Source organism: Euleptes europaea, chromosome 10 (genome assembly GCF_029931775.1).
Source record: "Euleptes europaea isolate rEulEur1 chromosome 10, rEulEur1.hap1, whole genome shotgun sequence".
NCBI classification, from domain to species: Eukaryota; Metazoa; Chordata; class Lepidosauria; order Squamata; family Sphaerodactylidae; genus Euleptes; species Euleptes europaea.
This window is the reverse complement of record NC_079321.1, coordinates 16,064,871-16,089,624: the sequence shown is the minus strand read 5'-3', so window position 1 is coordinate 16,089,624 and position 24,754 is coordinate 16,064,871. Positions and strand designations below refer to the sequence as shown.

General features: G+C 43.6%; 1 protein-coding gene across 1 annotated transcript; it reads right to left on the bottom strand.

Annotated features, from left to right (window-relative positions):
* Window positions 1-15,499: 15,499 nt before the first annotated feature.
* ASB1 (ankyrin repeat and SOCS box containing 1) lies at window positions 15,500-24,754 on the bottom strand. Its single transcript, XM_056856866.1, has 5 exons — window positions 24,624-24,754; window positions 20,644-20,790; window positions 19,762-20,064; window positions 18,125-18,510; window positions 15,500-15,672 (listed from the first exon to the last, which is right to left on the bottom strand). The coding sequence occupies exons 1-5, from the start codon at window positions 24,752-24,754 to the stop codon at window positions 15,539-15,541; spliced, it is 1,101 nt and encodes a 366-aa protein (XP_056712844.1). The 3' UTR covers window positions 15,500-15,538.

Sequence of the window (24,754 nt, the reverse complement as noted above, 5' to 3'; positions counted from 1 at the left end):
AAATGCTATGACAATGGAAAGCAAAGGGGGGGAAATAGCAGTTGGCTAATAACAATGAAGATAATGTTATTTAAGAATCCTAACTGTGCATATGATTACTTCCTGAAGTTTTCTGTTGGCAATGATGAGAACTTAACAGCTGATGATAGGCAGATAGATCCTTTGAGGAATCCAGTCCTTTTTTTTTAAATTTGATGGATCTCTTAATCCCATTTTATCCAGGACAAGCGAGCTGTCAGATCTGCAGAGTTGAAAATAAATTTAAAGAAACAAAGATCACAAAGATTTAGATGCACTTCAGAAGTGGCTAACAAGTCAAACCTACACCTCACTAAATCAATTTAAGCATTCACCACTGTTCTTGAGCAAAACTGTCAGCTAGCTAAAACCTTTACAAACACATGCTTTTGAAGGAAACTAGCTGGAGTATTTTAATGTAGAAAAACGGAAACTATTTTATTGTTCTCATAGTCACTTCCCCCAACTCTTACCTTGTGTTAGATGAAGCTATTGAGAAAAAGATGAAAAGGATTAGTTAACAAAGAGCATTTTATCTTTGTGCTTAATTCATCTAATTTGATTAGCAACATCTCAGTCAGGGTAGTGTTTTATACATAGAAGCTGGGATTTTCTAGTCTGCTTCTCTGTTTTCAATGTATATCTACTTTACATTGCTATTATACTGATATACTAATAAAGGCAATATAGAATTGGTTATATAGCTGCCTTAATGACTTGTTGGCTGAGTTTCAAACCTAGAAGTTTCTCCTTAAAATCTTGTCCCTGATATGACGTAGGTGGGCAATGGGCATTGGCAAACCACTCCTTTTCAGCTTCAAATCGGGATAATACAAATTGTCTACATTATGCGGTTTTTATACGGATTATTGCGATAAAAATAGAACACGACTAGGGCTGTACATATTGGCTTTACCAAGCTGAAAATAAACCTGAAATAAACTGTTTCGGCTTTTCCCAGGTTTAATTTTGGACAAACAGGGGAAAGGGGGCTCTCAGCAAAGCCGGATAACCACTTCCCAAATAATTTTTCGGGTTCAGCTATTCCCCTTTAGATCTGTGCTGTGGGCTTTCACTGGGGCTGGAGAAAGCCCGCAGAACAGATCTAAAGCAATTCCATGTCACCCTAATTCCCAGGAGCCCTGCAAATCGGGTGGCGTGGAATTGTTTTAGATCCATGCTGCCAGCCTTGGCAGCATGGATCTAAGTCTAAGTGAAGCCCACTCTGCTCAGCCATGCAGGGAGGGGCTTCACTTAGATCCATGCTTCCAGCCTTGGCAGTGTGGGTCTAAATGAAACCCCCCCTGCCTGCCTTCCCCAGAGTCCCCCGCTCTGGGAGCCCCAGGAAGGTGAGCAGGGGGGCTTCATTAAGATCCATGCTGCCAAGGAAAGCCGGGAAGCCACGCAGGGCTTAGATCCCTGTTGCCAAGCCTTGGCAGCATAGATTTTAATTAATCCTTCCCCCCGCCCACCTTTCCAGGACTCTGGGGAAGGTAGGCGGGGGGGGGGGGCTTCATTTAGATCCACGCTGCCAATGCTGGCAACATGGATCTAAAGCAATTCCCTGCCACCCCAATTTGCTTTACATCTGTGCTGTGAGCTTTCTCCAGCCCTGGAAAAGGCCCACAGCACAGATCTAAAGGGGAATATCCTGGGATTCCTGTCTCATTACCAATGGTGATTTCTCCACACCTACTACTCCTCTGCATATCACACCTGATCCAACCATTACTGCTAATGTCATTTACCTGGTATTGACATTTACATGCTATTGCCATTGGGTGTCTTCTCTGTTTAAGGATAGATGGACTGACAGTCTAGTTATATCTGAAAAAGTGAGCTGTGACTCATGAAAGCTCATACCCTGCCAGAAATTTTGTTAGTCTTTAATGTGCTACTGGACTCTTGCTCCTTTCTACTGTGATAAAAATGTGAATAATTTTAAATGTAGTACAAATATAAATGCTGTTTTGAAATAATAAATGCAGGCGGTTTAGATATTAAAACTGGGCATAATCCACCCAAAGTTAAAGCCTAAGGAATCCTGCAAGGTGCTTACATCCTATCAAAGCCAATAGGATTTACGCAGTTTGATCATATGCAAAATATCAGTTTTTAAGGTACTATTGGAATTTGATTACAATGCACAGTTATTATTGGAACTTTGCAAACTCCTTTCGGAAACATCAGTGCGATCATCTCCCCATGTTCTGAATATGACTTTAGCATCAATAGTGTTCTTCCTATTCATTGTTTTAAGGACTGCCCTGTACAATAATTGAATAGTATAGACAGGATTGACCTGAACTGGATAGCCCCAGGCTTGCCTGATCTCATTGGATCTCAGAAGCTAAGCAGGGTCGGTCCTGGCTAGTATTTGGATGGGAGACCTCCAAGGAATACCAGGGTCATGAAACAGAGGTAGGCAATGGCAAACCTCCTCTGAACATCTCTTGCCTTGAAAACCCCACCAGGAGTCACTATAAGTCAGATGTGACTTGATGGCAAAAAAATTAGACAGGACACTAGTGATGTGAAGCTGGAAGAAGACTCCTTAGGCTAGAGGAAAGGTTCAGACTTAACTGAGGAGAGCAGCAAACTACAGGTTGCTATTAATAATTATGAATTAATAACAGCATTTGGATTTCAAGGCTCTTAACATAATTTATCTTGCAATCTTTACAGTAACCATGCAACTTAGTTGATTTGTTATTCCCCGTAATATAGGGGAGGAACTGAAGCTGGAAGAATAGTTAGCTTAAGTCAGCGGCAGGATTTAAATTGGAGACTTCCTGATCCAATAATATATAGAATAGCATGGAAGAAGTAGAAGTAGTACATGAAACATGGAATAGTAGAAGAAAGAATGTAGAGAATGCAAAACTTTGTCACAGTGGCCCAGTCCAAGGAACTGGCCAAACAGACTGTTATTACTGATTTTAAAATTATCCTATTTCTATAGTTTCCCCTATTTGGATTGTTTTCTTCTTATTATTAGCAATTTTTGTAGTCGTAAGTGGCTGCAAAACAAAGACAATATCTCAGTATATTAATGGCTAGTGGAAGACAAAATATTTTTTAAGTTAAGAAGGGTCTTTTATTCATTACTTTAAAGCAGTGATATATTGTAGATGGAATAATTGCAATAAGCGAGACAATTCTGAGATTGTTACAAAACAATACCTTTCTAGGAAATGTCTAAATGCAGTGACACACCAAACATCACTGCATTTTTAAAGGAACATTCTCAAAAGCAGCCTCAAAAGTATCTACTATTGTTTTGATTTCTTATTGCAGTTTTTAAATCTATAGCATTAATGATCTTTCTAAATATATGCTTTATTAAAACGATCCATTTGCACAGGAGGGAAAACATCCTGTCATGTTGAGGGTGTTGTTGTTGTTGATTTTACTTATTTCATTCTCTTGCAATCAAAGCCAGCTCTGAGATAGGTCTTTTTAAAAAATTGCCAACTTACCGCTTGTGTTCCAGCGTGCATTCTGATGGCCTTTATATCCATTTTTCATACATTTCTGCACGTAAGATTTGGGGTCCGATCCCGCAGTGAGGATATCACTAAGCAACGCGATGTAAGCTATGGCCAACCTGAGAGTGTCAATTTTGGAGAGACGCTTCTCATACGGGAAAGTTGGGACGCGGCCTCTAAGCGCATCGAATGCAGAGTTGATACTGAGCATTCTCTTTCTTTCCCTCACGTTGGCCGCACATCTTTGTGGGTTGTAAGGGTGAGCCGCAACGAAGTTGTGATGGTCGTGCATCTTAGCGCTATCATCAGATCGAACCAACGGGGAGCTGTCCAGTTCAGCACTCTCCTCAAGCTGCTGAATCTGCCCCCCTAGGTCAGGGAGTGCTATCTCAGCCTCAGGAAGTAAGGAGTGCCAAGTGTTGGGTAGCCAAGAGCACTGCTTCGCTGCTGGAGGAGAACCGCCGAGTAGAAAATCATCTTGCCTGTCAGTTGAATCCATATCGACCCAAAATAGATAATCTGACATTGTTTCATCGTCAAAATTTAAATAAGAAGATTCCATCATTTGCCCTTGAATAGTTTTTGAATCAGTTGAATAAAACTGATTGGATGCACTCCTCGTTGAAATTAGAGAAACATTTTGGTGATCTACCTATAATTTTTAAATAAAGTCTTCTGAACCCAATAGCCTTAATTTGTTATCAATCTTAAACATTTTACTTCAGATTGCAAAACTAGGTGAGTCTTAAGCTTTAAATACTTTCAGCCATCATGAGAGGTTTCTCTTGTTCTATTATCTTTTGCCCACCAGAGATAATAAACACTGATTTTCTATTGACTTTCAGACTGAAAACCCATTGATGTCATTACCAAGTTTGTCCGCATTGATGTCTTTACCAAGTTTGTTGTTCATTTTACTCATTGCCTCCTGTTGATATGGCAGATTCTACAAAGGCTAGAGCAAAGAAAGGAGACTAAAGTGCCCCTTTTATCCTTTTCAAGACATTAATATGATGTTCTGCAGCTGACTTGAACAACAGAATTTACCCTGTTCTATAACGATGACAGAAACACATGATCTCGCCTTTTCATGCAGAGGCCCACTTCGATTACCTCTATTTTTATAAAGTGACAACTGAAGAGGAGAAAGATGAATGCAAATCTATTGTGTTAAAATGTAATACTAACATCTGAGGATGTTATGCTCTCATGCTTTTTGAAGCCAGTATTGATTTATTTTGGTAAAACAACAAAGAGACTTGTGGCACTGTACGTTTTCTGTGGCATGAGTTTGCAAGGTTATCCTCAGCTGGTAAAGTCCTGCAGATGGCTGGAAACACTCTGTTGTTTTTGTGGAATAAGTGTTAACAGAATGCTTTGTGAACCTAGAGGTGTAAAACCTGTGAAGGTTTTGAAGCCATGGCATCAGATTTTTTTTCAAGTCAGGTTTATTGTATGAGGCCATAGGCCGTTACCAATCTAAAACAATACAACAACAGGTTAAAATGTACAAAACCAGAATTAAAAGAACAGAAATTAAGAAATTAAAATATGCCCATTCGGCTCTAGTCAGCTTTACCACCTTTCGTGATTTGCTTTACCCTGATTTTCTTGGCCGCCAGGCCATACAGAGCCATTTTTTGGGAAATATAAGGGTCCATATCTGATAACAAATAGAATAATCTGTCAACATCAGATGATGAATTTGACACTGAAAGAATGTTTGCCAAAAACCTGTCCCGGGGCTTAGTATATAAAGGACAGGCCAAGACATAAATGGGGGAGATCTTCTACTGAGCCACCACATAAATATGTTGAGCCAGAGGTTTTTTTAAAAAATGGCCTGCAAGGAGCTCCATGGGCATAGTTTGGAAACGCAGTGATGTAAGGACTGCTCTGAGGCTGTATGTTGTGATGTCTGGCAGGTAGGAGGCTCTAAAATGTTATTTTTTATCAGGTTGAACCACGGGGTGATTTTTTTTCATTTAAACGTCTCCAGAAATTCAGAAAAAAATTGAAATATACGTAATAGTTTATCTGCAATAGACTTATTTTACTGATTTATCACCTTAAAATGTATAATTAAAACTTAGCATAGCTTGTGCAGTTGGGCACATTTATTAAATTTAAAGGTATAAATGCCTTTGTTTTCTTCAAGCAAACTGTGAATATATATACAAATAAAATAAAAGGAACATATGGTTGGTGAAGTGATACACAGCTCTCCAGCCTGAGGGACTTGTTATATTGTATTTTATACCCCTTTACCAATAACGAGAAGGGCTTTGAATTGGGGTTGTACAGGCATCAGTAGACTTCTGTCCAGTGTCATATATACCTATAAATATCTCACTTTCCCCTCTTTGTTGATGTCTATGAAGTAAGTTCCTAATCTTTCCTCCAAGCATTTTAAGGTCTTCTCATCTTCCACAGTATATTCATTGCACACTCATTTGTTCTTGTTGCTACAAGCCCATATAGTGCTTCAAAATACTCTACAAAATACCTAGAAGTGTATTTTCAACCACCACACTATACTAAAACGAGAGTCACAAGGCTTGGCAGATTAGTTACACTTTGGACTTTTTCCACTTTCCAGCAAAGTGAGTGGTAGTGCTTGCCATTACCTCAGTGCTGGGCAAAAGAGCAGAGTGACTGTATGTGTGAGGGACTTGCCATTAATTAAATTTAGCAGAACTACGTCCAGAGTCATAAAGCAGTTGATCACTGCAATCTTTGCCTTGTAGTTCTTGGTGTCAAGCACAGAAGGAATCCACCCAGGTCTCAATAATATAAGCCAGGTCAGCATTCCCATTCAAGGTAAATTACTGCACGGCATGTATTTCCATTGACCGACCTACCATTTCTCAACAATATCTTCAGATCTTTTAGCAGGTTAACATGAGGCTCTGCTTAGAGAAGGTGCAGAGAAAGGGAGAAACACCAGTTGACATTCCTTCATCCCCTGAACTGGCCATTACTTCCCCTACCACACATCCCACTGTCCACTGGTGCCTCTCCCTCCCTCACAACTTCAGTACCCAGATATATAACAAAAACACTGTACCATTAAAACATCCCCTAAAATCCACTGCCAATTCCACTTACAATAAGGCCAGCTCTTAACTTACCTTTGGCTTTAGATGACAAATTCTAGTATGACTCATTATAACTAACAATGGAGGGACTGCAAAAACTGGTGTTTCTCCCTTTCTCTGCACCTTCTCTAAGCAGAGCCCCATGTCAACCTGCTAAAAGATCTGAAGATGTTGTTGAGAAATGGTAGGTCAGTCAATGGAAATATGGCCCGCACAGTAATTTACCTTGAATGGGAATGCTGACCTGGCTTATATTATTGAGATCTGGATGGATTCCTTCTGTGCTTGACAACAAGAACCTGCTGTTTGCACTTTCCACGTCCCAAAGTGGGACCCGAGGGGATGCTGTCTTTTGGTACTGACCATTCAATGTTGACCTTCTATCAATGACCCACTGCCAACAGTGGGATTCCCTCAGAAACAGGCTGCCCAGGCTAGATGCTGATGGCAGCTGCCAGGAAATATGTCATTCCTTCCTAAACTACTGCTGTTGCTCTGCTGGGGTTTTTTCCCCTACTTCTCCAAGACTGCAATACTAGAGCCAGGGAGCTCCAAAGTGTTACTATTAACCTCATCCTAACTCTGATGAGTGCTCCATTTCTACCAAATAACATGTTTCCAAAAAGACAGATTTATCCCTATATTACCCATGTTTAAATGGCCCATACAAAACTAACTATAAAATGCTATTTTTCACTTACCACTTGCTTTCTCAGAGGAAACAAAATAAAGTAGTTCTTCACATAATTAACTTGTGTGATGTGGTGTTACAAAATGTGCCTCACTGGATAAAATGACTTTAAAATGGGATTAAAGAAATGCATCGAGGATAGTCTTGCCCATGGGTATCAGTCATAATAATTAAATGACACATCCAGTTTTAGAAGCAGAATATCCTTTCCTTTCCTTCTTTCAAACTCCTTTGACCAAAAGATCTTGAGCAGTAAAAGGGGAGCCTTTATTTCTTTAAGGAAAATATGGTGGATAGATACTTGGCTACTGCCAATGTTGTTCTTGGATCTCTATCCACCAGCAAAAGGGGACTGTTTTATCTTTTGTTAACAGTGGCAGGTAATTTGATTAAGATAGGCGTAATCCATTGATGAAGCAGAATAAAACTTATTGAGCAGTAAAAGCAGGGAGTGATTGTTGGTCTCATACCAGGCGAGGAGCTTCCTGGAAGCATCTGGTTAGCCACTCTGAGAAACTAGATAATGCACTAGAGGAACCTTTGGATTGATGTATCAAGGCTCTTCACAATATATTTTTTTATTTGGAAGGGGATGAATTTCAGAACTCAGAAGGGATGACCATCATCAAGCTCAAAACATCTCAGATAAACTGTGAAAAACCATTTAACAGAATCCATTGTGACTATTGTTTTTATTCATCCAAAGAACTGTAGGAATAATCCATATCTCCTTCATAGCTTTGATCAATTTTTTTCTAACATTAGTCACTTCATGTGAAGGGTTAGTGTACTGACCAACAATATAAGTGCTCTGCAGAATAACCACAAGTTATCAAAACATTGAACGGGACTAGGGAGAATTGTAATCTTGCTCTCCATAAATAGTGTCCCTGGCTTGTTGGCCTAGTGAGTAGAAAAACATAAAACAACTTTTAATGAAGGTGAACTTTGATTTATTTAGCTCATCCGGATCATGTCAAATTATAAAACCATGCATTGAATGGAGAGAGTGGACAGGGAGAAGCTTATTCGTAGCTACTAGTAAAAATGGATACTAATCATGATGCATATCTGTTCTCTCCAGGATCAGAGGAGCATGCCTATTATATTAGGTGCTTTGGAACACAGGTGGGACAATGCTGCTGCAGTCGTCTTGTTTGTGGGCTTCCTAGAGTCACCTGGTTGGCCACTGTGTCAACAGACTGCTGGACTTAATGGAACTTGGTCTGATCCAGCATGGCCTTTCTTATGTTCTTAAATCCTAGCTCAGGAACTCATTTTCAATGTTATGAATCTACACATCGCAAGGAAGCCTTTGGCCACATGTAGAAATCAAAGGCATTCCCTCACTATGGGGGAATTAATTACATACAACCATCCCAAACCAGAGTAAAGGCTGCTGGTTTAATAAACGAGGCATTCAGAGAGTTCTAACACCTTTCCTTTAGGAGGTAACATTTTTCAGAAGCTCTGATTAACCCAGTGATCGAGGGCATGAGCAGAGTGCCCTTATTTTAGCACTAATGATGCAATCCAAGGCATGTTTAAGCAAAAGTAAGATTTTTGGGTGGGAGTGGGGCTAGCTCTTTCTTTTAACCAGACCATGTCAGGACTGTTTGAGCTTAACCTCTGAGCATTCACTCCACATGCACAAAGCAAAGCGGAAAATTCTTACACTTGAGCAAAATGACATTTCATCACAAGCACCATCCAGCCTGCATCCTCTTAACCACTACACCAGTGTGGTGTAGCGGTTAAGAGCGGTGGTTTGGAGAGGTGGAGTCTGATCTGGAGACTGGGTTTGATTCCCCACTCCTCTTCATGAACGGCGGACTCTAATCTGGTGAACTGGGTTGGTTTCCCCACTCCTATACACGAAGACAGCTGGGTGACCTTGGGCTAGTTACAGCTCTCTTAGAGCTCTCTCAGCCCCACCCACCTCACAGGGTGTCTGTTGTGAGGAAGAGAAGGGAAGGTGATTGTAAGCCGGTTTGCGTCTCCCTTAAGTGGTAGAGAAAGTCGGCATATAAAAAACAACTCTTCTTCCTCTTCTTCCAGCATGAACTCTTTCTTACAGCATGGGGAGGCAAAAATGCCCCCCTTCCCTTATGCTCAATTGGCTTTGAGTATTTTGTTGTTTCACCTGCAAGTGGAATCCCGATATCCTTTCAGAACCAGTGGAAACAGACCTGAAATTAAAGTGCCTTGCTAAACTGTCAGTTTGATATGCATGAACAAGCATCTGTACAGGGGTGGGCTCTTATTTAGATCGCTTCCAACATCTGGCAAGGACAGGTAGTCACAATTCCCAGGCAGTTCTCCCTGGGTTTCCATTGGCTGCACTTAAAATGGTAGTTTTACCTGGATTTCTAATTTGCAGCCTGTAGGACAGAAAAAATGTACAATTTCCATTCTGGAAAAGGTAACAGTCGACTGTCTGTTGCTGACAGCTTTTTCTCCACTGAAGTAATTCTTTATGCAGTGGTAATGGAGACCGACTCACAGCTAAAACAGTATGGGTTTTCCATTTATAATTAAAAAACCAGAGGATACAGCTTTCCTACTGTGTAGTTACAAAACTGTATGCTGAGTTAAGATCATTGGACTAAAACACAAAAAAACCAAGGAAGTAAAGGGGAAGGGTAAAATGAGGGCGATCAGTTGTAATTACGGCTGCCAGCTCCAGGTTGGGAAATACCCGGAGATTTTGGGAGCAAAGCCTGAGAATGGCAGGGTTTGGGGAGGGGTATAATGCCTTTGAGTCCACCTTTCAAAGCCGACAATTTCTCCAGGTGAACTGATCTCTGTCACTTGGAGATCAGTTGTAATCCCAGATCTCCAAATTCCCCCTGGAGGTTGGCCCCCCTAGTTGTAATTCCACCTCTCCAGCCCCCATCGGGAGGTTGGCAGCCCTACAACATTCCCACACCTCTTGAGGCATTCAGAGTGACATGAGATATGGAACCCAAGAACCTTATGGCTACAAGGGGCAGCTCAGCACAACTGGAAAGCCCAGCTGTGGGTTTCTTGGAGAACAAGCTCGACATTCGTGCTATAATTTGATGTATGCGATGAGCTGGCACAAAAATGGCTGCCCCTCTAGAAGGGCCTGCAGAGCAAGGCAGAAATGCCATGAAACAAATCCAGGTGGTGCAAAGGGCAGGCCGCTAGCTCTGGATTCTTGGGGCTGTGGCTCAGTGTGTGGTACAGCATCAGCTTGGCATGCAGAAGGTCCCAGGTTCAATCCCCGGCATCTCCAGTTACAGAGACTAGGCAAGTAGGTGATGTGAAAGACCTCTACCTTTAGACCCTGGAGAGCCACTGCCAATCTGAGTAGACAATACTGACTTCGATGGACCAAGGGGCTGATTCACTATAAGGCAGCTTCATGTGTTCATGTGTTCCATGCTATGCAAAGGGAGCTTTAACCTTGAAACAAATTGAACACCATACAAACAGAGGAGTACATTTAAAATGCTGGCCCAGAATGAAATAATATCTCAATGTTGCCTTGTTTTTTCACAGCAAACTTGAAGCTGGCCAAAAGCATTTCACAAGGCTGAGAAGAGTCTTGGACAGGCCATGGCTGCTTGGGCAGAACATCCTGGAACAGAGAGCGGACCATCCCCAAGAGTGTGCACATAGGGACCAGCAGAAAGTGCCATGATCTGACTATTGCACATAAGCAAGTCATATTTCATGCCAGCTAATTCCAGTTATTCATGAAAGGGTAACCGTATCTTAAGAAATATTTTCTTTGCATCAAGGAGAAAAGAATACAAAATGGATCAGTGGTTAGCTTTTTGTTGATTAGATTTTTCTGCGCTGGTTTGAAAGCCAGCATATAGCAGTTGTGGAAGCAGTGGTCTAGTGGGGTTTTCGTACTTCCCATGAACACACATGAAGCTGCTTTACACTGAATCAGACCCTTGGTCCATCAAAGTCAATATTGTCTACTCAGACCGGCAGTGGCTCTCCAGGGTCTCAAGCAGAGGTCTTTCACATCACCTACTCGCCTGGTTCCTTTAACTGGAGCTGCCAGGGATTGAACCTGGTACCTTCTTCTGCATGCCAAGCAAGCAAGACTGAATGACCTTCAGGCCTAGGCTAGCGCCTTCCTCCTACAGCTCTCTTAACAAAAGGCAAAGCATATTTCCCCCCCGTCTTGCATCCCAAAGTACTGGCATGTGATTAATCTTTGCATCAAGCTGCATCATGAGTAAAAATAAGGAAATGTTCATCTCTCAAACACCACATTAATTGGGAAAGTTCCTCTTCCCACTCATTCCATTGGCCGGGCCAAGTAAACAAGAAGAACTTCTTCCTCTGATCCTCTCTGTTTCACCTTGCTGGGACTGCAAGCCAGCACTGTATAGTGGTTAGAAGACTGGAGTAGGCCTGGGAGACCCCAGGTTCCTGGCCACTTGGCCAGGAAGTTCATTGAAAGATCTTGGTTAAGTCCTTCTCTCTCAGCCTAGCCTTTTTCGCAGGGTCGGTGTGAGGATACATGGAGGAGGGAAGAACCATATGTATTGTCCTGACCTCCTTGGAGGAGGGGCGGGACTAAAATGGTCTAACCCCATAATAAATGTCTCCTGTTTGGTACAGCTTTTCTTTCTTCCTATGGCCTGCTTTAGCAGCCAGGGAAAGCAACTAAAAGGAGAGAACTACATCTCTTGCCCCCAGCCTTGTGGTTGGATTAGGCTGCTGTAGCTACAAAGCAGCAACGGCTCTTGGAGGCACAGCAGTAGGGCTGCCAACTTCAGGTTCAGAAATTCCGGGATATGTGGGGGTGGAGCCTGAGGAGGGTGGGGCTTGGGGATGGGAGGGACCTTAGCAGGGTGTCATAGATGTCACTCTACAAAGCAGCCATTTCCTGCTGGGGTACAGATCTCTGTAGTCTGGAGATAAATTGCAATTCTGGGAGATCTCCAGCCCCAGCAGGAGGCTAGCAACCTTAAGTAGGAGTCATCTCACAGAGGTGTCATCTCACAGAGGCAAGTAGAAAAGGTTTGCAGCGAAGTGTCAGGAACTCTCCTCACTATCCCTATTGAAGTTCACATGGACACATATTGGACTCCTCAGAACTGGCTCCGGCATGTTCTTTCTCCTCCCTCCATCAGATGGCAGCCTCTCCACTTCTGATTCAAGAGGCACCTTAAAAATTAACCAAATTCCAGAAACATGCTTTCCCTGAGTCAGAGCTCACTTCATCAGATGCACAGAGCATACATCCACAACAGAGAGATTTATACTCAAAAGCTGCAAACAACAGAAAGACAGGAGTGGGGAGATGTTACGAAGAGAGGCCAGTTGGAAACAATAAAGGATCAAAGAGAATCAGCTCCATTCCGAGTGGGCGAAACACAGAACCCGATCAAAGCAAGGAAGGTGCAGTGCGAGGCAGGCTAAGCAGAACTAATTAACACCCATAAAGGAGGGGTCATGTTGAGCTATGAGCACTACTAAAGATTGAGGAAATCCAATTAAAACTTTTCCTATTGAGAACATTTGCTCAGATTTTTAAGGCAGCGGAAATAAGAACATAAGAAAGGCCCTGCTGGATCAGACCAAGGCCCATCAAGTCCAGCAGTCTGTTCATACAGTGGCCAACCAGGTGCCTCTAGGAAGCCCACAAACAAGACGACTGCAACAGCACCATCCTGCCTGTGTTCCACCGCACCCAAAATAATAGGCATGCTCCTCTGATACTAGAGAGAATAGGTATGCAGCATGACTAGTATCCATTCTAACTAATAGCCACGATTACCCCTTTCCTCCATGAATATGTCCACTCCCCTCTTAAAGCCCTCCAAGCTGGCAGCCATCACCACATCCTGGGGCAGGGAGTTCCACAATTTAACTATGCGTTGTGTGAAAAAATACTTCCTTTTATCTGTTTTGAATCTCTCACCCTCCAGCTTTAGCAGATGACCTCGTGTTCTAGTATTCTGGGAGAGGGAGAAAAACTTCTCCCTGTCCACTCTCTCCAAACCATGCATAATTTGATAGACTTCTATCATGTCTCCCTTTAGCCGCCTTCTTTCCAAACTAAACAGCCCTAAGCGTCTTAACCACTCCCTATAGGACAGTTGCTCTAGTCCCCTAATCATTTTGGTTGCTCTTTTCTGCACCTTCTCAAGCTCTGTAATATCCTTTTTTAGGTGTGGTGACCAGAGCTGTACACAGTATTCCAAGTGTGGCCTCACCATAGATTTGTACAAGGGCAGTATGATATCAGCAGTTTTATTCTCTGTTCCTCGTCTAATTATGGCAATATATTTATATATTTGGCAACAGCAACAGCAAAGGGGACATTTCTGTCAATTCCTGACAGATTTAAGAGATGGTAATCACAGGAACAATTTGGAAAAATATCAAGAAAAGGAGCTATCTAAGAAGCTCTCAACTTATCCTAAAGCCTACCCTCCCCCAATTAAGAAATGCAACTGAATCCCACAGAGAGAGAGGGGGCGGAACCTCTGGGCATTCAAGATACCAGAGAATCTGCCATATAACTTAGCAGTGGGTGTTGCTTGAAAGAGCACAAGAGAAAAAAGACAGCCTTCCAAAGGGACTGTGAGAAAATGTAGGTAACATAAGTAAGTTACTATTCAGAAGGTCACTTCTATAAATTTCATACTATAACAGAATGGTTCAGAAAGGCATTTATGAAGGGAAAGGGACTATGGACATATTATACACCTAGTGATGTAATACCATATTTTTGCTTTGTAGCTGTATACCGAATCATGTCTAATATTCTACGCTCGTTTCAGAGTTCTATAATCCTAGTCTGATCCCATTGATTACATCAATTTGCACTGTGTAATCTGCCTTGAGTCATACTGAGAAAGGCAGACTATAGTAAAACAGAAAGACAAATACCACTTTCACACAGTCTGAATAATGCACTTTCAATCCACTTTAATGATTGTTTGCTAGTGGATTTTGCCATTTCAAACAGTAAAATCCAGCTGCAAAGTACATTGATAGTGGATTGAAAGTGCATTATTCAGGATGTATGAAAGTGCCTTAAATAAATACCAGCAAAAAGAATTGAAGGGGGGAAACCCAGGTGAAATGGGGAGCAGATGCTCTTAGTATCTGACAAGAGGTGTTGCCAGTCCAGTTTACTTGTCACTAGAATACAGGCTTAAGTGAGCAAAGTCCCAGAAGGTGTCTAAAAGATGCTGGTGAAGCGTCCCTAAGGAGTGATGAGGCATCTGGGGAAATGGTCAGGGCACCAATGTGACTGAACATGAATGAATGAACGATCACACCTTCTGGATGGCCCAGGCTAGCCTGATCTACTCAGATCTCAGAAGCTAAGCAGCATCGGCCCTGGTTAATACTTGGATGGGGGACCACCCAGGAATGCCAGGGTTGTTATGCAGAGGCAGGCAATGGCAAATGTTAGTTTCTTGCCCTGAAAACCCAACAGGGTTGCCATAAGTCGGCTGCGACTTGATGGCACTTCACATACACACTTGGGCAGGGAAGCAGGCTCCTGCCTTCCTCGCATCTACAGGCAGCTATGTCCAGCAGAGCATTTTCGGGTTGTGAGGAGGCTTGTATTGCAGTTCCCTAAGAATGTAGATAGAGAAATGATACAGGCTTATTGTGACTCAGTATTTAAACATTTTGTGTACAAAATCATTTGGATCTACTTTGACTTGGACTCCCCACTCAATCTCAGGAGACGCCACTGGAACACAGTGTGATGAGTTTCAGTTGGTGAGGCCAGATGATTTGGACAAGCTGCTTTAACCTTTTTAATGATGTTTTAATTGTTTTATTTTATGTTATTTGCCAGTTCAGACAGTTTCACATAAACAGTTCCATTCATCTTTAATTAATTACCACACTTCACCTTTTCTCTCCCCACATCCCTTGTGACCCTCCGGAAATCAGAATGACTTTCCGTTGTGTAAAACAGTAACTTGCCCTGCCAAGGAACTGCAAGCTAGACATTTAAAAATAAATAAATAAATAATAAATACCAGTCTAGGTCACGTTATACAGACATCTTGCTCATGAAATGATCAAGCTGTATCAGATTCAGCAGGAATTAACATTGCTGAAATCCACTGTGCAAACTGGAAGGATTAAGTAGTGAAGGTAACATATTACTCAAATACTATATACTGTTGAACAGCACTAGAAAGCTTCCCGTTTTCACCAGATGTCTTTAAAGAAAAAGCAAAGAAAGAAAACAGTCCTCCCAAATGGACATCTAGATCTCACTGTTGTTCATGAAGTAAAAATCTCTTAATAGGGTCTGGAACAGGAAGAGCAGATATTAGATGCAGTCGGCATTTGCCAAGACATCTCCGCACTGCCACACGGCACTGAGCCATCAATCTTCTGGGACAACCTGAAACGAAACCAGCACCAGACAATGAGAATGTTGAAGAAAGAACTTGGGAGGACAGAAATCGAGCCTGCCCTATCCATACCAGTGGCTTATGCCCAGTAAATGTTTATTCTGCACAGATGTTACTGTGGAGTTCCTTGGAGAATGTTCCAAGCTTCCCTGAACCTACTAGCTGCTAGGGTGAGTCTTCAATCTTACACAACCAACTTATTTAACCAGCAATGGGGCTGTCATAGGACTGGCAATCTCCAAGTGGCGGCTGGAGATCTTTTGGGATTACAACTGATCTCCCGGTGACGGAGATCAGTTCCCCTGGAGAAAATGACTGCTTTGCAAGGTGGACTCTATAGCACTGTACTGTTACAATCCCTCCCCTCCCCGCCCCTCCTCAGGCTCCAAATCTCCTGGTATTTCTCTTCCCAGAGCTGGCAACCCTACCTGGAGTTCTCATAGAATTATAATTAATCTCCAGACTATGGAGCTCAGTTCCCCTGGAGAAAATGGCTGCTTTGGAAGGTGGACTCTATGGCATTATACCCCATTGAAGCCCCTCCCCTCCTCAGGCTCCACCCCTAAAATCTCCAGGTATACCCCAACCCGGAGCTGGCAACCCTATCATCTCAGAACATATACTTAGAAGACAGTCATAAGAGAGAAAGGTCCTGATTTTGATAGCTTGTACTATCAAATCTGTTTACTCAGTGCTTTTTTTACTTACCAATAAGTACCACAGTACAGATACAATAAATCCTAAGTAAAGTGCACAGCGGATTGCACTCCACACCAACATTTCTCCCTCCCGCAAGATTTATTAATTTTTAAAATTTGTCTGTTACATTCCTCAGCCAACACATGCTCTTAAGGCAGTTTTCAAACCACAAGGTAGCTTACTGTATACAGCACAATAAAATAATTAAGATAGCAATAAAACAGTGTGGTAAAAATGATAACAATGCTTTCGGGTAAGCAGAAACCAACTCAACAAAATGCCTGGGTAAATAAGCACCTGGCACCGAAAGCCCCACAAGTTGCTACTTGTTGCCCCAGAAGGTCGGACCAGAACCAACAGGTTGAAATTAAATCAAAAGAGTTTCCGTCTAGACATTAGGAAGAATTCTCTAACAGTTAGAGCAGTTCCTCAGTGGAACAGGATTCCTCGGGAGGTGGTAAGCTCTCCTTCCCTGGAGGTTTTTAAGAAAAGGTTAGATGGCCATCTGTCAGCAATGCTGATTCTGTGACCTTAGGCAGATGATGAGAGGGAGGGCATCTTGGCCATCTTCTGGTCACTAGGGGTGTGGAGGGGGGAGGTAGTTGTGAATTTCCTGCATTGTGCAGGGGGTTGGACTTGATGGCCCTGGTGGTCCCTTCCAACTGTATGATTGTAAGTTTATACCAGGCAAATTGATGAAGGGACTGTTAAAAGCCTTGGGGTTATACTGGAAAGAACTGAAAGTTCCAATATATTATATTTTCCTGCTTTCTTCTCTTCTTCCTGCCCACTAGCCAACCTACCTTTACCTGCGACCCTGTCTTCAGCTTCCCTGCCCATGACAGCCTCTACCCTGGAAGTTACCAGGTGCACAGTATGGAGCCTGAAAGGAATTGCAGGGGGCACCTCATTTTTCCCTGTATCTTCCTCCACACACTATTTCCTATTTCCCTCCTCTTGGCAACCCCTCATCTTTCTCCCTTCTTTCTTCCTTACCCACCCAGCAACCTACCTATTATCAGCTATATTAATTATTTCATTTATATCCCACCTCTCTCTACAATGGGGACCCAAAGCAGCTTACATCATTCTCCTCTCCTCCATTTAATCCTCACAACAACTCTGTGAAGTAAGTTATGCTGAGAACGTGTAACTGGTCCAAGGTTACCCAGATAGCTTTTATGGCAAAGGGGTCATTTGAACCCGGGTCTCCCAGATCCTAATCTGAAACTCTAACCACTACACAACACTGGCGTTTGTGGGGTGACAGCTGGTGAACAGTAGCAAGCAGCTGGGCCTGGGTGAATCATACAAGTTGCCTGGTAGCAAATTCCTGGTTGTTGCTGTCAGGCCTGGCCCCGATGAGTCCTCCCTCAAAGACCAAAACATCCCTGCCCCCTGCTCCTGCCTTTTACTGACAGAAACTAAGGCCTGTGTGGTTGTCTCACAATGGTCACTGAGGACATTTGTTTCTTAAAGCTACAGGTGCTGCTTCTGTTACTTAGGGTTTTCTTAAAACTCCCAACCTATTTTTGAGATTTCAGATTATTTTGCAGACCTGGAGCTTTTCTCAGGTTTGTAGAAAAAGCTGTCTTGTCTGTTAATGGCTCCAGTCTCTGGATTTAAGTATCCACAGATTTGTCCACATTGAGAATTAGATAAATTAATAGTAATACATTCCTCATGCTGAGTGCAACATTTACAAGGCTCAGAAGCAAATGTCCCCAAATCTCTTTCACTTACTTCTGGCTTCTTTGAATATTTGCATGCCTTCTGAGTTCACTCTGATCCTTCCTGGAACTCCTTCTTCAAGGTTCTCCCATTTCACCAGATTCAGGTTGGCACCAAAGTCAATCAAGAGGCTGACGAAGGCCTTGTCACAGCCGTGTCGTAAGACAGCATCCATTATGCACACCGCAGAGCCTCTGGAGAAGTTCTGGATGTTTACCGGACCGCAGCAGTTAAAATCTGGGTTGGCTCCTGCTTCCAGCAGCACCTTGAAGCATTGTAGGTTGTGATAGGCTGCACTAATATACAAAGGGCAAACCACCAGGGATGTCAGTGGTCTGACCGAAGGGCTAGGGATCACTGAGGTCACGTGGTAATTCACATCCACATTGGCACCATACCTGAAGAGAAAGGGAAAGCAAATGCTGTTGAGATAGATTGCGATAAATCGTGACCTTGCGGATCATAAATTAGACACACACACAAAGATTCAAGACACGTTGCTTTCCTTCACAAAACATAGAGGTTTACTAATCAAAAGAGGGTAAACTTGGAATATATATCAATAACTCATAACTACAATTCGTTTCCTAAACTCTTGTCAGCACGTGGCTAACAGGCTCTAAGGCTTAAAGCACAGTAAAGAAACAGTCTCAGCTTAACCAAAACGGCAGTTCAACTGAAGCTTCTAAGATCACGCCAGAACATCACATGACCAACAGCTCTTGACCAAATAGCTCTCTGACCAACTGACAAGTGGCTAGCACCATCCCCTTTAGTCAATGCAAACAGAAACACAAACATTTAACTCTTTCTGTAATCCTGGCAGAGGCAAAACTCGTAGACTAATTCCCAACAAATGCTCACTGGGAAACAGTTATGGCAGCTCCACTGAAGTCCAGACAACTGCAGAGCCCTCTCCCTGAACCAAAGCAGCCACACAATCCAATCCCTAAGCATCTTTTTTTTTTTTTGAAAAAATATACCCTGCCTGTCCTCATGGTTCAAGGGTGTTTACAACATTTGTTAAAATTTATTTCTAGTTAAAACCAAAACAACAAACCACAAATCTCTCCGCATAAAAGATACCTGCCAGTCAAACCCCCTCAAAAGCCCTGGCAAACAAGCAAGCCCTGCAGCGCCTCCTAAAGATCTACAAAGAAGGGCCACCCCATATCTCTTCAGGGAGCCCATTCCACATTATGGAAAAGGAGCCATTATGGAAAAGGCCCGGGCTCTGGTTGAAGCCAGATGAGCCACCCTAAGTGATGGTATTGCCAACAGATGGCTGCTTGAAGACTGTAGTTGGTGAATGGGGACATATGGAAAGAGACAGTCCTTCAAATATGGACCAATATACATTGGTTACTCTATCAACTATAACATGTGATCCCTCTTAAATCCAAGTCTTATATTACAGCTATGCAAGGGATTGAACCTGGGACCTTACAGCTATGCAAGGGATTGAACCTGGGACCTTCCACTGAGCTACAGCTCCTCCACCTGCTGGCCTTCCCCCTCCCTTCACCTTGTCTCTGCCTACCAATTGACAACTGTTGGTACCTGACAGATTCTTTCTGCCACAAATGTATTATATCCTTTTGACAGGCTACTGGCTCCAGAACCAGGGAGTAACACCAGTCTCTACTTACTTTATTAGTTCTCTCAGGATGTCAGCTCTTCCCACACGGGCTGCATGGTACACAGGTGTGCTGCGGTGGTGATGGCTCCCATTGGGGTCAGCTCTGGCTTCCAGAAGGATCCGCACACATTCGAGGTGGCCGTGCACGACAGCGACATAGAGAGCAGTTTGTCCCTTCACATCTACAAGATCTATTTCTGCCCCTTTCTGGATAAGGAAGTTCACACAATGTCCGTGCCCTGCTGTGGCAGCAATCCGCAGGGGTGTACAGGGCAGCCAACCGCAACACCACACAGATTTCTCATTGATGCGACTGAAGAAGGCATAAAAGGAACACAGCAAATTATTCATCAATGTCCCTTACTTTCAGCCTGTGAAATTCAGGTCTGGATGGCATACACCCATGGGTTCTGAGAGAACCCAAATGTGAAACTGTTTGGGGTTTTTTTAATATATACTAATCAGTATATGTAAACTATCACCAAAGTCACCCTCTGTATTGGAGGACTGGAAAGTAGCAAATGTTACACTGATTTTTTAAAAAGCAGTCCAGCTAGGATCAGGGGAATTTCAGGCCAGTTAGGCTCAGAAAGCATCTTTAGCTGTTTTATCCAGGGACTGATATATTTATTTCATGCAATATTATTTTGTGGACATGCTAGCTAAAACAATGTGGGCTAGGGAGTCTATTTGATCCCGACAAAATGGGCATTTTTGTTCTTCTGCAATAATTTTATTGTAGCGCCCTTGTGTCTCGGCTAAGTCTAGGACATTACATCTTGCCGTTATTGCACCATTCTCAGGCCATGTTTTTAAACTATCTGCTGGGAGAAGAAAGAGAGTGGGATTATTGCCATATTTAGGGGCGAAATTCAGTAAAATTAGGATTTACCTCTGGAAGCTGTCTTCCTGCAACAGCTTTTGAATGGTTGGCAGGTCCCCCGTGTAGGCGGCATCGTGCAGTCGGGTGTCCTGACAGTGCTCAATTGGATGATCACAGAACTGCTCCTTCAACCACTCCTTCAGATTACGACCTGTGCTAGAGAGAGCATTGCAGCCTTTAGACCACAAGGGCCAGCTCTTGCCTCAGCCTTTATTGTCACCGGAGTGAACCACAGAGGAAAAGTAAGGCCTAGCAAGAAAGACAGGGTCTAATTCAGACATCAACTGATCCGTCTGTTACTTTTTTATCCTGCCCTTCCTCTAAGGAACTCGGGTTGACATAGGTGGTTCTCCCCTTCTCCATCTACTACTAACAACCACCCTGAGCAAGACAGTAACTGGCCTAAGATCATCCAGTGAGCTTCACAGCTTAGTGGAGATAGGAATCTGTGCCACTCCATTCCTAGTCAAACCACCACACCATACCAGTCTCTATGGCTTTTTTCCTCCCACAAATGGAACTGTCCTGAAAACCTCCAGACTAACAAAGACTACAGTCCACAATAGCCATGCAGATTAGCTTTGGATTTCACACATTAACTGATCACTTCAGGATACAATGGTTCCACATTAACATCCCACACCCTCATTAGCACATGGTCTTGATACTTACAGGACAATGGTTAGCACATGACCTTTGATACTTTTTGCAGGACAACGGTTCAGCTCAAACCCAACCCCTTTCTGACTATATATTACTCTTCCTACACCCTTGACACTGAGAGACACTGTCCTTCAGTGTGACTCCTCTGAAGCTGCCGGCCACAGCTGCTGGCGAAACGTCAGGAAAGAAAATACCAAGACCACGGTCACACAGCCCGGATAACCCACGAGAACCAAAGTGCTGTAAAGGATTCCATTGTTTTCTGTTGACCTAAATGAGACCCCTAGTTGTTATTATAACTAAGCAGAGGTTAGGCCTGCCCCTGAAAATAGCACAAAGTAAGATAAAATTTAGTTAAGACATGAAACATCTGCTATATTTGAAGTACCCAAGCCTATTCGAGGCCACGAGTTAGAGCAACTTTGCAGCTTGAAAGAAGGCAACATTCCCACCATAAGCTGACAGCTACTCACTGATTTGGTTAAGATTCCTTACAGTACTTGCCCCTGACTCAGTGAGTTCCCCAAGAACACCCCATAACTTGCTCACTTCGAAGAAAAACGCTCCCCACGCACTCCTATGGGTAAAAGGTCTGCATTGTGGCAGGGCAGGTGAAAATTTACAGTTTCATCTGACACCGAATCGCCCGGCCCTCACGAGAGGAATTGTGTGGAGAGAAGGAGAGAGAGAGAGAGAGAGAGAACGTGTGCATGCCAGAAAGTTCAATGTTGTCCATATACCTTTCCAATTCTTTCTAGAAATATCATTTTTGTTTGTGGAAATTAAAGCACTTTCCAAAACAGGTAAAAATCGTTATCCCTATTTTACAGAAACAAACAGCAAGACAGAGAGAAGCGTTTTTCCCCTGGACTCATCTGGCTCAGGCACATGACTCCTAGGTTGCACCTGACCATACAGCCTAGCTGCACACGGCGGGTGCTGACTCAAGGACTTTTGGACAGAACTGGCTTCTAGCATCAGGTTCCCCCCCCCCCCACACACACACACCCTTTACCAAACAGAGAACAAACCGGCAATACTGTGGAAAACAGTATTAGCAGAAATGCTGTTTTCCAGATCAGTTGAGAAACTGTGGTAGCGCATGCGTTTCAACAAGTTATTGAAATAAGCCTAAAAGAGAAGTCCAACAGGTTGCCAATAACAAAGTGGAATGACGTTGCGTGGTCAGTGTATTAAACCTTAACCAACCTAACCACTCATAGTGACTTAAAAAGGTAAAGGTGCAAGCATCAGGTCATTACTGACCCATGGGGTGACGTCACATCCCAACGTTTCCTAGGCAGACTATGTTTTCAGAGTGGTTTGCCATGGCCTTCCCCAGTGATCTACACTTTACCCCCAGCAAGCCGGGTACTCATTTTCCCGACTTCGAAAGGATGGAAGGCTGAGTCAACCTCGGGCCGGCCACCTGAAACCGACTTCCGTCGGGATCGAACTTAGTACATCTCTTGAAAATCCTGGTCAGTCTTCTCATAGGCATTTGCTTTCTCAATTTATTTGGCTTGGCCACCCCCACTCCCAAATGTAATTAAGTTCCCCTACCTGCAGCCCTGACCTGGATGGCCCAGGCTAGCCTGATCTCGTCAGATCTCAGAAGCTAAGCTGGGTCAGCCCTGGTTAGTATTTGGATGGGAGACCCACCAAGGAAGTCCAGGGTTGCTGTGCAGAGGAAGGCACTGGCAAACCACCTCTATGAGTCTCTTGCCATGAAAACCCCAAAAGGGGTTGCCATAAGTCGGCTGCGACTTGACGGCACTTTACACACACACCACCTGACAGAGTCCTACCCAATCATTTCTGGAGAACACAGCCTGCTGCATCCTCAAAGAAAACCATGCAAGCTCTGCTTTTTTAAACCAGTGAGCTCACCTTCTACGGGATCCTTGTAGAAAAGCCCCACCCAGATCACACCCAACACTAACATGGAAAAGAACCGGTCGTTTCTTTTAGGAAGCTGTGTTCACAGCCTGGTTCATCTACAACCAAAGGCCCCAAAGCCAAAAACGCCAGCCCACGTAATACCTATGATTTGGACAACCCAGTGACCCATAACAGGGTCCAAGCTCACCAGAACGCTTCATCAGGCTGGGTGCTACAAAATCGAACAAAAATATTTAAAAAAAAAAAAAACCATGAACACCATGGTCCATCCAAGTCAGTATTGATTACTCAGACCGGCAGCGGCTCTCCAGGGTCTCAGAGGCAGGGGTCTTTCACATCACCTCCTTGCCTGGTCCCTTTAACTGGAGATGCTGGGGATTGAACCTGGGACCTTCAGCACGCCAAGCAGATGCTCTACCACTGAGCCACAGCCCGTCCGGGCTCCCAGGCAGCGGTCGTTCACATCACCTACTTGCCTTGTCCCTTGAACTGAAGCTGCCGGGGATCGAAGCTGGGACCTTCAGCATGCCAAGCAGATGCGCTGCCACTGAGCCAAAGCCCCTCTGCATGGCTCTCCAGGGTCTCACAGGCAAGGGGTCTTTCACATCACCTCCTTGCCTGGTCCCTTTAACTCACTGGTTCCCAAGCGGGGGTCCACGGCCCCCCAGGGGTCCCCGAGAACTAAATTAAGGTCCGCGAAACAAAGTTATAAACCCATAATAAATTAACATTTTCAATTAAAAGTTCTCTATTATAAATATATATATTCAAATATTATTCTAAGCTTAATGTTTAACTAACAGTTATGATTAAATCACAGTGGGTAGCCGTGTTAGTCTGTTTGCAGTAGTCAAAAAGGGCAAGAGTCCAGTAGCACCTTAAAGACTAACAAAAATATTTTCTGGTAGGGTATGAGCTTTCGCGAGCCACAGCTCACTTCTTCAGATACAGCTGTATCTGAAGAAGTGAGCTGTGGCTCACGAAAGCTCATACCCTACCAGAAAATATTGGTGTTAGTCTTTAAGGTGCTACTGGACTCTTGCAGTTACGATTCAAGTTTATTTGCAAATTCTCGGAATTTTTATTTGGAACCTTGGGGTCCCTGCACCGAACAAAAAAAGTCCTAGTGGTCCCTGGTCAAAAAAAGGTTGGGAACCACTGCTTTAACTGGATTGAACCTGGGACCTTCTGCACGCCAAGCAGATGCTCTGCCGCTGAGCCAGGGCTCCCCTCCCCAGGAATAGAGAGGGGGAAAACAACACAGATTTTGCTTAAGACCTGGCCACGCCAGCATGTGGTGTAGACGCTGGTTCTTATAAGCCGGGCTTGGGCTCGTGTGTCTTTCTTTCTTCCTTTCCTTCCTTCCTTTTCCCCTTCTTTTTTCCCTTCTTTCTTCCTTTCTTTCTTTCCCCCCCGCCTCTTACATTACCTGCATTTCCACCGCTGCTACCGAGGCTGCTGCTGGGTCTTTGAGCGGCCGGGTCCCCTGGGGGCTGGGGCACGCCCGGACCGGTTGCAGCAGCCATCTGCAAGAAGCACAAGAGCCCACCGGCAT